This window comes from Photinus pyralis, unplaced genomic scaffold (genome assembly GCF_008802855.1).
Source record: "Photinus pyralis isolate 1611_PpyrPB1 unplaced genomic scaffold, Ppyr1.3 Ppyr1.4_LG8, whole genome shotgun sequence".
Lineage (NCBI taxonomy): Eukaryota > Metazoa > Arthropoda > Insecta > Coleoptera > Lampyridae > Photinus > Photinus pyralis.
In genome coordinates, this window is record NW_022170819.1 from 5,356,808 (window position 1) to 5,370,527 (window position 13,720).

Below are 13,720 nucleotides of genomic sequence, written 5' to 3' on the forward strand. Positions count from 1 at the left end.
TTAAGATAACGCGGGTCGCCTGTAGGTATAGTACCTAGCTCCATACATAGTGGACACTCTGTATAATGTCTTGTTTCTACAGAGTGTTCCTAAAGCAACCGGCATTATGGCTCAATGGTAGAGCGTTGAGTTATAAATCCGGAGGTCGGGTGTTCGAACCTGGGTTGAGGTGAATTTTTCATCTGTGGCAGAGATGGAAATTACCTTAGACCAGTTTCGAGCATTCTGCCGGCTACTCAGAATTAGGTTTTCCTGCAGTTTTCCTAATTCGTAAGGTAAATATACCGGAGTAGTATAGGACAACTTAAGACCTTCTGCAGAGGCACCTCTAAAAAGCATTATGCGGGTCACTCTGTAATTGGGCGCAAGCCTGTTGAGGGCCCAGAACAAGAGAGGGATAATAAATAAATAAATAAAAAATAAATAAATATGAGGTAATTCTTTGACTTATTTTATAACCAAAAGTTTATGTAAACATAGGTCCGCAAAGGCTTCGTTACTGACCTACAGGGTGTTATAATTTCACCATACATTTTACAAATTATAAACATAATATGCAAACACAAGATACAATTTAAAATGCGAAAACAAGTGATTATCTAAAAAATCCAGAGCCTACAGGGCCATTTTAAAAATTTTGCTCTAGCAACGTCTTTGAAGGGGAGCTATAAATCTGCATGTGATGGGATATTCAAAGGGTCCCCTACACGATCTGACAAAATTCTGGTTCGTATTATTCTCGGAAAAGAATTTTTCTTATAGAACGTCGCCTGTAGAATCCATAATTTCAAACAGTTCCAAGATTGGGCTACTAGTTCAAAAGTTACAGTCCTTTGAATTTTCTTTCGAAATTGGTTTCTAGTCCATAACTTTTGATTGAGAAGTCTGATCGAAAAAGTACGAATTCTTTTGAATTCTACGCACCAAAATTAATAAAAAAAGGTGTTTTCCCGAGAAGTTTTGGTGCAGTCGATTTTTTGAAAAAAAATGTCTACGACTTTTATGTGGCAATTTTTTAACTTTATTAAATTGAGAGTAACAGGATTAATTAATAATAGCGAATAAACAAACAATTAAGTAATAAAAAATTATAAAACGTAGGCAATTATAAACAATATAGGTGTTTAATCAATGGGCGGGTCCGGTAAAGTGCTTCTTGATATTTTTCCAGCATTTGTAGTACTCCAAATCCAACTTTTGGCACGTTTTGGCACCCCACTCGGTGACGGCTAACTCCATGCAAGTTTCAAACATAAACGCCTAGAAAGCTCTTGCTCAAAAAGTTTCAGAAATACCCAATTTTTTTTACCATAGTCCCTTCAGCTACTCTTTTTGGTTTTAATTCTTCATTAAAGGCCATCTCGAAGCATTGCGCATCGGGGCCGTGCGGAGTCATGGTGCTATGCAGAGTGGCACCTCCGGGCTGGAACCCTTCGGCCTTTGCCTCGTAATTGCCGAAAATCAAACCCATAAATTCCGACATGCAGTTTCGATGGTAGTAGGGCGGTCTGAATGTATGCTCCTGAACCGACCAACGCGGTGGAAATATTACGAAATCGGCAATTGCCGTCCCCTTCATTTCCGACTGACAGGTGAGCAGGGTGAATATGGACGGATCCTAAAAGGTCTTTGCCGCAAATGGTGAGCTAACGCAAAAGTATACGTACACAATGATCGAACGTGACCGAGTTAATCACCATGAAGTTTGCCAGGTCGTATTTATACGGTACGTAATTTCCAAACCAAGCAACTACGTCGAAAGGACTATGGTCTTGGTTACAGACGAACAGTTTGCCCTGATACTTTCCAATAATCTCATACTGCACGTCGCGATCTTCGTACCAGGCGACGGGGGTTAAGAAATCGCGAGCGTTGGCCAAACCGTTGGCACCAATTGGGCCCAAGTCGGGTAGGCAGAAATGTCTCCCGAACACCTCCAGGATGTACCCACGCGATGGTTCATCGATATCAATCGAGAATCGCATACCCTGCTGAATTACCACAATCTCGTTAGGCCTCACTTGGAGCTTTCCAAATTCCGTGGTAACTTTTAACGTTCCTTTCTGGGGCACTGCAAGTTCAAATCGTTTCATACACAATAAACGCGTGAAAAATCTACCAATTAAAAAGTCGCCGTCGGCATTGTAAAATGCTCGGTTGTTCATGGAGACGTTGCAAACGTAAACGTGAATCGCCAACCCATTTTTGCCCTTAATCTCTCCACTACCGCAGATTGTGTTCAAGCCTTCAACGAAATCCCTCTTCTCATTTGATTTGGGCAGATCAAAGGGCATCCATCTCATCTTTAACATCAAACAAATTATTAATCGCCTGGGCAGCGGGCCATCGTACCTGATTAGGATCGGGCTCCTGTTGGTCCCAATTACATCGCACGTTGCTATTGGAAAAGGGTTTGAAGGGGTCGTGCCCGATCGAAGGGCGAATGCGATAAAACCAGGAGCGCCTGTTTTCTAATCTGGGCGCGGTGAACGCCGTTCCGGAAAGCTGTTCTGCGTACAAGCCATATGGACATTTCTGCGGGCTGTTCTGCCCCTTCGGCAAGGACTGCGGACATCTTGGATCTTCGGATTTGAATTCCGATCCAAAACCGCTCATGTACTGCAATAAACGTTAGCAAATTGGAGCATTCGGTTTAGCGCTTACCTTCAAGTCGTCCATTGTAAAAATGGTGTGGCAATTCGACTTGACTACACCAGTGGAAATAAACAACTATTTTTAATTAACATAATGTTTATCACAAATTTTTTATTTCGAACGCATAACTTCAAACCTGTTTGTATGTAATTCCAAAGAATTGGTATATACCTTACTTATCGTGTTCAAATGTTTCACAATTGAGTACAACTTTAACCCGCCAAAGTTCAATGATTTTTTCCAATTGGTAATTTGAAGTCAGTATCCCGCTGTAAGTTGTTTTTTTTTTAATTTTCTTTGCCCACCCTCATTATCAATAAGTTGGTATTTAAATAAATTTGTTATTTAAATACATTTTGAATAATCTTAAATCCTTGTTTACCTTTAGAATCACGCGCACTTTCACGGTCGTTACTATGACAATAATATTATGTACCGTTTATCAAGTCCCAATAGAAACACTTATTGAGTCTATACTCAAATACATTTCGCTATAGAAAATTAATGGGTATTTTGAAAAAGCTATTTGGGGTTTTGGAAAAAAAATGTTGCTGTTTTTTTATGTTCGTTTGATATTTACCCGTGTAGGGGCGGGACAGAATAACCCTACTGCAGATGCACTGCATGTCGTAAGAGGCGACTAAACAACGGCAGAGGTGGATCGACAACAGGATTTTTACTTATTAGGCGAGATTTTAGTCTACTTAACCGCCAAGGGAACCATTTTGAATTTACCTTTTATTAGATAAACTTCTCATCTCTAGATCACCTAACGGCGTTTGCTCTTGGTGGTCGATTTCTTGGTTTTCTGTAGCGGTGGTTGGTGTTCGTTAAATTAATGGATGCGCACTGCTGCGGCGGGAGTTATATATGACTTCCGGTTCCAGAGAAAAGTAACCTCAACTTTGGTGTAGGGCTGTACAGGAACCAGAAGTGCTAGCTGACTGAAATTTGTACAGGCATGAGGTATCAAACTAAGTTGCTAGCCCAAAAATTGAGGAAGCTAGCTAGTGCGTTGAGGGAGGGGGGTCATATTTTTCCTTAGCGTGTTGAGATGCCCTAAGAGTCTTAAGGAATATGGAATATGATCTGGTTTACGAATGCGAGCTGAGTGGCAAACAATTTTCCTATTAAAAATCGTATGCGATTCTGCACTCGGCTAGCATTAGGAAACGCGACATTTAATCCGGCTCATATTCAATGTCACCGACCATTGAACTTGTAGAACTCGATTGGCGAAGGTTTGACATCGCTCTTTTTTCTCGAATTAGACGAGTAACAGACAGACGGATGCACAAAACCATCACATAAGGGGAATTTATGTTAATTTTTTTAGGGGAAATTTTTGAAACAGAAAATTTCCAGGCCGATTCTAGTTCTAGGGCCACCACGCGGTATTTCGGAAACTGTAAGAGCTAGGTAGGTAGTTTAAATTTGTCAAAGTTGCGATTTTTATACTTACTATAATATTAAAATACTCAGGTCCCACAAGCCAGCAGAGCCATTTTAGAAAAATGAAGGACGAAATACATCAGAATTATAGGCTGATTATAGGCCCTTTTTGGACACTTGAACAAATTTTCGGGCGGCATCCTTTAAAGAAAAAAACTATGGCTCTGATGGCTAAAGACGAAGCTAGCTGACCACTTGTGAGATTTGCTTCGAAGACGAAAAATTCAGATCACAAAATTATAGGCTATTTATAGGCTTTTTTTAGACACTACAACAAACAAACAACTACAACAGATCAGTTTGATTTTGCCCCTCTCGGAGATGTAGTGGATAAATAAAAATTATTTATTTATTGTCTATTATTGTCCCTCTCTTGTTCTAGGGCCCTCAACGGGCTTTCGTCCAATTAATATATTTATTTAAACTCTAACTTATATTTCAAAAATCCGATACAACTGAATACCAAACGATCCTCGAGATCTTCACACATACATCATTTTTACAATACACAAGGGGTTGATTCTGTCCCACCTGATCAGCAGAGCTTGTAACACAAATTTTCTGAAATGGAATTAGTTTTACTTTTATTTGAGGTGCCTGAATACAACATTTCATTTAAATACCTTAACAAATAAAAGAAAACCGACTGCGCATGCGCAAAACAAATTTTTTGATTTGGCATTAGTTTCACTTTTATTCGAGGTGCCTAGATACAGAATTTCATTTAAATATATTAACAAATAAAAAATTAGGATTGCGCAAATACAAAAGTTGTTATGCGCATGCGCAGTATTTGTTTGCATCTGCATAGTTGCCTGAAGTTTAAGGAATATTTACTAACACAGAAAACCGGACATTCATATGTTCTTTGTAAAAAGAGTTTTAGAAACCCTTTTTGGAGGTTTGCGCAGTTTTTGGTCTGTAACTTTTTGGCCCGTTGGTCTACGTAACCGAAAAACAATTGCGAACTTTGTTATATCCTGAAGAACATCAATTTTTAAAGCGATCGGACGTTTCTACACATAGTTATCGTACACACCTGACAGACAGACGGACAGACAGACGTACAGACAGGCAGCAATACAAAATTATAAACGATCTCGAGGTTCGTTAATAATATAATGAGACGAATAATTTTAATTTTTTTTGTACTTTTTTCCAATGGGGGTTTACAGTATAGTTGAATTCCGCAGTTCTAATTTAATAAGCGTGTACCTGAAACCATAAAACATTTTTTTGGACAGTAAAAGTTTATTTAAAAATAGAGGCTGATTCGCAAAAAAATAATGAACATGTGCGGTTTTAAAGGTTTATTCAAAACGATATGACTGTGGCGGGCTCTGTGACGTAATAAGCCCGACCAATCAGCTCCTAGAACCATTCACATGACATAACGACTTGGCAATATTGCAGGAGAATGGCATTTATAACTTGCGTCATCTGTCACAGGCACTCGGACTAAAAACACAGCTTTTCAATAATTTATTTTGGGTTTATTTTACTCGCAAATAAAAATTGAGGACACACGGGTCTTTTTATTTTTAATGTACTTTGTGGATTAGAAATAAAAAATGAAGGCGGGAATATCGTTTCAACTTTTCTTCTCCTATAGTATTAGAGAAGATGCATAGACAACTATGAACTAAGACACTTTTAACATTACTTTTTTTAAAACCTGAACACAACAACTTGCTATATATTTGATTTATTATAGTAAAAGAAAATTCAGATTTCAAATACCTACTTGACAGATGTCTCCAAACAGGTGGAACAATCCCTAACATTAAAGTTACTAGAATCTGGTAACTTCCGCCATTTTTGGGCAAAAAAACATGCGTTCTAAAAAAAGCCTATAAAAATAGCCTATAATTTTGTGATCTGAATTTTTCGCCTTCGAAGCAAATCTCACAAGTGATCAGCTAGCTTCGTCTTTAGCCAGCAGAGCCATAGTTTTTTTCTTTAAAGGATGCCGCCTGAAAATTTGTTCAAGTGTCCAAAAAGGGCCTATAAATCAGCCTATAATTCTGATGTATTTCGTCCTTCATTTTTCTAAAATGGCTCTGCTGGCTTGTGGGACCTAAAATACTCTATCAAATGCACAAAAAGTAAAAATGGCTTCCATAAGAAAAATCAAAGTTGAGGATGGTTATAACCAGACACGAAACGTCATACTTAAAATTTAAAACTTTAGCATCTTGTAGAGGAAAGTGACCATAATATTTTTAAATTTTAAATAACTTCAGTTAAAAATAAAAACGAATTTGCAAAATTTCGTTTTTTTCCGAATATCTCCGAAAGTAGTCGGAATTTTTTCAGTTTCAAAGCGGCTTTTTGTTAAGGATCAAAATACGCAACTTTGCCAAATTGAAACTACTTGCCTATCTCTTTTTCAAGATCCCCATGGTGGCCCTCGAATTTGAATCAGTCCGATAGTATACCTACACTTGTACAATGCAAAGTTTAACGTCTTAACTTAACTCTGTTCAATTCTCGGTTTAATCATTGGTTTAATTCAGTATACTGAATGTTAATATTCGAGGTCGTAGATTTTTGTGGTTTTGGTGGTGGTTTTAGGGAAAGCGAACCACACAAAATGCCCCCCAAAATCGATTGAAAGTGCATGTGTTAGCAGCACGTGATGAGTTGTTCGATATAAAAAGTTTGAGAAACTCGAAGATTCCAAAATCGTTGAAATGTCGTTTATCTATGGTGCTCTGGTGGGTTTGCTCTGTATGGCCAATAATTTGCACTTCCATTAGTAGAGCCATATACAGTGATATTCATTTAAAAGCAGACATAGGCATTCCTATGCTGAAGGACGCCTAATTTTATGCAACCAAAATAACTTTAAAACAAATGAAGATTTTGCTGTCATTAATTAGTTGGATTATTTTTTCATATCTTTATTTTCATAATAAGAGACTTATTTTCTGTGTTGATCACTTTAAAGTTAGGGGTTATTCAAATGCGATCCACATAAGGCACCGTAAAGTATATGAAACTGAATGTTTTAATTTTTGTGGAAGAGAATCCCATAAGAAACTTAAGGGAAATATCGGCCGAATTTAATATCTCTTCATAACCTAAAAGCCTGCTATTTTACTGTTGTTTTTTAGTAAAATCTACACAAAATGCGTGCGCTTGTTATTTCGGTTGCATAAAATTAGGCGTCTTTCAGAAGCAGTTTTGTCATTTAAAAGCAGACATAGGAAATTCCTATGTCTACTTCTAAAGGAATGGCACTGTATGATTGGAGTAGCCAAAATCTTCGACATTCAACTTGTGCACTTCCAGGTTTGTGATAGAATAGTCTATGTTCCCTTGCGGTTTCTTCAATGTCAAAATTTCATAAAGATTGGACTGCTCAACAGAAGTTGCGTTTACACGCTAGTTCTAACCTATGTAGAGAAAATTTCGGACAGACAAAAACGGCCGTTACCTCACGGTTTATGCCTGAAGCGAATTCACCTATGAAACTCTTGTCCTTGTGCAATTTGAATTGTTACGATTCGCGGCAACATGTTTCCAGTGGCGTAGCGTTTTTCTTCTTTAATGAAATGCATAAGAGCGGGAACGATTCAAATTTAAAATTGCCCTATACTGCCACCATCAACCACCCACTCTTACTAGTTAACAAAGGTAAGGGGCGAAGAATTGGCACATCTGTCTGAGCAATTATAAGTTCAACTGTATAACAAAATTTATTCAAGTTCCACTGTCAAATAAAAGCAGTACATAAATTACAACTTTTACAAATGAACCAGCATTAAGAACGTGTTTGTACATACAGGCAAAAGGCTTTGATCTTTTTTGAAGTGACCTATCACTGCAGCAATAAAAGTCAACGTTTAGTTAGATTTTTATTATGACAGAAATAAAAGAGCAGTCTTAAAAAATGAAAATAATTTGGAATAAGGACGTAGTTTACACGCAGACAAACAGTAGACTGAGGAGCAGCGGTATATTACACACGTAGCGTAGAAAGATAGCAATGGCGACTCCGAACATTGGCACCTTCCAACACAAAACACAAAAAAATGCCAATGTTCGACAATTAATACTAGAGATACACAGATTATATAATATAGTTACGTACTTAATCTATAAATTTTGTTGTTCATCCCCCCCACAATAATTTACAGTGGTTTTACAAAGTATTCGAACGCATGTAATAAGACGAACAAATTTAATTAACATAGTTATTCTAATGCGTGCCAACACCTCGCGTACATTTGATCAACAATAAACCCATCCCCCCTCGCCCCGGAAACGTGACGGCGTACTTAATCGTCCAGGAGATACAACAAAACTTATTTTGAACATCAAATTAGAGCTAGTGTACATTTATATCTACTTCCTTTTTATGTATATAATTTGATCGCACTGGGAAACCGTTAGATCTCTTATAGTCTCGACTGCACCATGTAAAAAACACCTCTAAGATTTAATTTAAAACCAGAGCTTTGTTTTAAACGAAATATTAGAGCAACAGACACATTAAATTGTTTTATTTTTCACACTACAAGAGATGTCTCAACACAAACAGTACAATAGTAGTAGTAGTAATACCTAAGCATTGATGATATTGCAATATAAACCTTACAGAAAATAATCGGGCGTTCTGCGTGTTACGTGCGGTTCTCCACGACGAGGCGCTGGATCAAATTGTAAACTGTAAACAAAATCTGTTAGTCACGGAACTAGACAATAGTCGAGGAGTTGTCCACCACAACATTGCATTGCTGATTCCGCGAGCAAAAAATAATTTATCATCAATTCGGTCTGTCTGAAATTGTGGGAGATTTTTCAAAATACACAAAAAATTAGTCAAACAGATTGAAACATAAATTTTGAAAGGCTACATTTTATTTGATTGATCCCCTCTCCCACCCAGTTTTTTCTTACATATTGTATATCAATTTTCAAATGATCCTCGCATCCCATGAACTTTCTTCCAATATTGGGAAGGTGAATATTTTATCCCAGAACAATTTTGTATCCCCAAATCAAACAATGCTAAACTGGTGTACGCTGTGCATATTTTAAGGTGGTGGATAACCCCTCAGCGGACATTAACTTACAATGAATACTTAAGGGCATCATCTAGTTCCATTATAGCAGCTTGATTACCACATCGATAACAGTAATTGGGAGCACTGAATATAGTCACGACGTTGCGATCGTGACACCAATTATAACCTTCCATCACCAGCTGATGCGCTCTCGACACTAACGTCAGACCGTTCGAATGATTAAACGTTTCCGATATATCCTGCCCGAACGTGTATCCGGCGCCGCGGGGCGAAATACCCCATCCTCCGCGATCATCGGGATCGGACCAGAGTAGATCGCACATCGGACCTTCATGAGGTACCTGAAAGACCACGTATGTCACTCAAGTGAAGCTCTGAACCATCTTGAATTAACTTAGTTGGCTCCGATTTGACAGAAACAAATGCTAATGTATGCCAAGGTGATATTTTCCTAGATTTTCATGAATCTTTGAGTACGAATTTATGGCACAATATCTGGGAGGGAGTCAACTTACCTCTTGCAAACGGTCTAAAGCTCGTATGTGATCTAAAGTGTCGATGCTCGGACTCAGCCCGCCGTGCAAACAGAAAATTTGTCCGTCGACGAGGGCGGTAAGCGGCAAATAATCGAATAAGTCGGTAAAAAACTTCCACACGTTCGCGTTGCCGTACTTCCGCAGGCACTCGTCGTAAAACCCGTAAACTTGCGTAATCTGTCTGGACTCGTGATTGCCTCGTAATATCGTAATCCTTTCCTTGTACCTAACTTTAAGCGCCACTAGTAACGTAACAGTTTCAACGGAGTAGTAGCCGCGATCGACGTAGTCGCCCATAAATAAATAATTGGTGTCGGGACTTCGGCCGCCTATCCGAAACAGCTCCATGAGATCGTGAAACTGGCCGTGGACGTCGCCGCATACCGTCACCGGACATTTGACTTCTTGTACATTTGATTCCTTCGCTAGAATTTCTTTCGCCTAAATTATCGAACAAAAAAACCGAATTACGAAATTGCAATTAATCAGTTTTAAAAGTTGCGCGTGACTCACCTTATCACATAAAGTTTTTACTTGGCTCTCTGTTAGTTGCTTACATTCGTTTAGTTGTTCAATCCACTGATCTAATTCTTTACACGCCGCTTTCTCATCCATTTTATTCAGCTAACAAACACAAAATATAATTTGAAATAAATACTAATAGCGTATTTGTGCTAATTTATTTGTTCTAATGTTATTAATACTAAAACATTTCGTCCAAAATTGCTCCGCTACACACAAAACAACACTATTAATCAAAATGGCTGCGAACAATTTTGACGTCACTCCTTACCCGTTTTACATCTGACGGCTACTTTGCGTACTACGCGAAGAGCGGGAATATACGAAAATAGGTACCTGAACCGAATGGCGGGGTGCGGGAAGAGCCGGTGAAAAGGTTTTCATTACAATTGCTACTGGAGAGATTTGCATTTTCCAAAGAATATGTGAAATGTCACGTTCTGGTGACACGCGGCAACTGCGATTGTTACAACCTTATTCAAGGAACGTTCTGGAATAGTGTGACGTAAATTTATTTATATAAAATTAGTTATTGACAAATTTATTAACAAATTCAATATTTGTCACTTACTTACAGACACATTTATGACAGTCGAGCATAAAACTGAGACTAAACACAGTTTAATCTGCTTACGTATATAGCAAACAAGAAGCTTCTAGAGAAATCTCGAACCTCCATATCATATTTCATAGAAGGAATGAGTCACATCCGACTTTATGGCGGGATCTAGAAAATTCGCTACAGTAGTTTTGATTTCACTCATTCTATAGGTATTATTTGGGAGGCTGAGGTTTGCTAATAATAACATTTCAAGGCACAATTAAGGATCAGAAGATCTTCAAAGTGTCTCTTAAAGGACTATCGAAAGTTTTTTATACCTCAAGATTGAAAGGGTAATCTTCTTAAAGTTAGGAGCTCTTGAAAGTCCTTTAAGAGCTTTTAAGGTAACGCACCCTAATCGTGAAGACCGGCCATTATACTAGCTTTAAGTGCATTTAACGGTCTTTAAGAAGATTTAAGGGTTGGGAAAAATTTCTAAAAGCCCGGTTGTACCAGCCCGACTTAGGGCCAGGGATCTGGACCTATTGAAAATAACGGTTCTGGTTTTGACGAAAAAATATGTATAACGGTTCCGGTTCGGGTTTCGGTTCTAAAAATAATTGCGGTTCCGGTTTCGATTTTTTTTCGATTCCAACGGTCCGCACCTATTGGAAATACGGTACATTTTTTTTAGTCCATAATGGCTTACTGAATAACTTTACAAATTCAGGATGCGAGTGTTTATTCATGCCCAAATTTCTAAACACATCACTTTTTTCTGTGTTGGCTAAATTCTCGCCTACCGTTTCTCGAGCAGCACGCATAGCCAGAAAACTGAGTTTAACTTCTAAAGTCAAAAAACCGTAAAAATCGTAAAAAAATAGTGGGTTCCGGTTCTGAGTAATTTTTTTTAAGCGAAGGTTTCGATTCGGTTCTGAAAAAACAAACGGTTCCGGTACGCTTTTCGGTATTTTTTCTTACCACCCGCACGTTATAGTAAGGGAGGTATTGAATTGGGGTAAAAAATGCCCTCCTCCCACTTTTTTGACGGAAATACATGTTTTGAAGTACCAGAAATCCGAATCAAACAAAATCTCGATGATGTCGCGGTCTGTCTGTCGGTCCGTTTGTACTCTCGTTTCCGACTAAACGGCTGAACCGATTGGAACCAAAGTTGGTACATACATAAAACATAAGACATAAAAGGGTAGAATCGCGCATGCGGAGGTGTGTGGGTGGTATCTTTGCTGGTCACAGCAATTTTTTTCGTTTTGCGTTTGTTTATTCGTGCACGAGAAAAAGTGTTGACACCGTACGTATCTTTTTTTATTACAAAAGAGAGTAAAAGGAGTTCAGTTTAGACGGTTCATAAAGGCTTTTAAATATTAAAACCTCTTAAAATTTCGTAAAGGCTGGTAAAGTTTCTGAAAAACCTTTAAACGCTCTTGCAAATGTTTAAAGCTTTATTAAGCATCGATTACTTTTAAAATCTGTTGTCAAAAGAATGTCAAAAAGGTGATTTATACAATAAGTTCAATTTTGTGTGGAAACCGTCCTAACACTTTGCGTTTCGGTGGAAGATTGTATTGAATTGATTGAGTGTATGCATTGCAAAAGAAACAAGGAAGCATACGATTTTGTATTCATGAAATAAATTGCGAAACTCTACGTCGTGTGGAGAAAAGGACAAGGAACTAGTAATGAATATTAGGTAGCAAACTTGTCTTCCATTTTCATTGAACTATATACTCGTAACTGGAAGGGAAACAAGCAAATTATTAGTGAAGCCAGACGAGTGGTAGTATCTTTATCTCTCTCACACTAGTAACATTAAATTCACTGACTTAATTTTTCTATTTCACTTTAATTCATACAGTCGTATTTTCTGCTTCTATCAGGCGTGCTAATAAACAAACTGGGCGCGATGAGAGTGACTGAAATAGTTATACCACCTCATTCTGTCGCACGGCTTGAACGGTACGCATTTGTCGCCTATTTTTCCTTTCGTGTTACGTTGTTTTTATAGTTCAATGGCCATTTTGGAGCTCACTGACAGTCTAAATCTGTACACAAAGGTATAACGGTCTTACCTTTATGCAACCGTTAAAAAAAATCAATATTTTTTCAATGATAAAATGCAACGGTCAATTGACTTCAAAATTGCGGACGAGTCAGCTATAATGAATGTGAAGACATCAATAAAAGAATAACCATCCTGTACATTCAATTTTCTGGATGTAACAGTGGCAACAATGGATAATGCGCAACGCTGTGAACAGCGCCATCTATAGTACCGGTTTCGATAACATCCATTTCTGTTCCGTTTCCTTTCCTTTAATTCCTTTTCACTTCTGTCAATCGCGAACGTTGCAAGGGTTAGCACGTTTTGTGTATTTAATTTAGTTTTCTTTTAAAAAGAATGACCGAGACTTTACAATTACGGGGCACGCTGCTGGGCCATAATGGCTGGGTTACCCAAATTGCGACGAATCCAAAATATCCCGACATGATTTTGTCTTCATCTCGAGGTAAGCGTCTTTCGTATTTTTTTCACCATCGTTCATCGCCGAATCGACGGAAGATTTCTCATCATCCTAATTCGCATACGATTGCCGGAGAGGCAATTCACCACCGCATGTATTTCTTTTAGACAAAACTTTGATTGTATGGAAACTGACTCGCGAGGAGACCCAATACGGTGTCCCCCAGAAACGTTTGCACGGTCACTCCCATTTCATCTCCGATGTTGTTCTGTCAAGCGATGGAAACTACGCCTTATCCGGCTCGTGGGACAAGACTCTCCGTCTTTGGGACTTGGCCGCGGGTAGAACCACACGTCGCTTCGAAGATCACACAAAGGTTTGATAGATTTAATTTATCGCTAGTACATTTTTCACCACTTTAAACGCACAGCGAGAAGATTTTTTTTTTTATTAATTTGCGTCGCATCGACTGAAGACATTTGCGTTGGCCGGTTGTAA

The 13,720-nt window shown here is 38.3% G+C and overlaps 3 protein-coding genes across 4 annotated transcripts; 1 reads left to right on the top strand and 2 right to left on the bottom strand.

The window, feature by feature from the left end:
- Positions 1-1,038: 1,038 nt before the first annotated feature.
- Positions 1,039-2,814, bottom strand: LOC116179263 (homogentisate 1,2-dioxygenase-like). Its single transcript, XM_031499012.1, has 6 exons — positions 2,665-2,814; positions 2,353-2,619; positions 2,120-2,303; positions 1,668-2,071; positions 1,310-1,618; positions 1,039-1,260 (listed from the first exon to the last, which is right to left on the bottom strand). The coding sequence occupies exons 1-6, from the start codon at positions 2,677-2,679 to the stop codon at positions 1,129-1,131; spliced, it is 1,311 nt and encodes a 436-aa protein (XP_031354872.1). The 5' UTR covers positions 2,680-2,814; the 3' UTR covers positions 1,039-1,128.
- Positions 2,815-7,954: 5,140 nt separating this feature from the next.
- Positions 7,955-10,461, bottom strand: LOC116178140 (serine/threonine-protein phosphatase 2A catalytic subunit alpha isoform). Its single transcript, XM_031497539.1, has 4 exons — positions 10,190-10,461; positions 9,656-10,117; positions 9,189-9,481; positions 7,955-8,779 (listed from the first exon to the last, which is right to left on the bottom strand). Exons 1-4 carry the CDS (start codon positions 10,289-10,291, stop codon positions 8,707-8,709), a joined length of 930 nt encoding a protein of 309 aa, XP_031353399.1. The 5' UTR covers positions 10,292-10,461; the 3' UTR covers positions 7,955-8,706.
- Positions 10,462-13,070: 2,609 nt separating this feature from the next.
- LOC116178141 (guanine nucleotide-binding protein subunit beta-like protein) lies at positions 13,071-13,720 on the top strand. 2 transcript variants are annotated; one of them, XM_031497540.1, is made up of 3 exons: positions 13,071-13,267; positions 13,390-13,598; positions 13,653-13,720. In XM_031497540.1, the coding sequence occupies exons 1-3, from the start codon at positions 13,159-13,161 to the stop codon at positions 13,674-13,676; spliced, it is 342 nt and encodes a 113-aa protein (XP_031353400.1). In that variant the 5' UTR covers positions 13,071-13,158; the 3' UTR covers positions 13,677-13,720. The 2 variants fall into 2 exon arrangements, with proteins under 2 accessions (XP_031353400.1, XP_031353401.1); XM_031497541.1 differs by lacking the exon at positions 13,653-13,720 and having other exon boundaries at positions 13,390-13,604.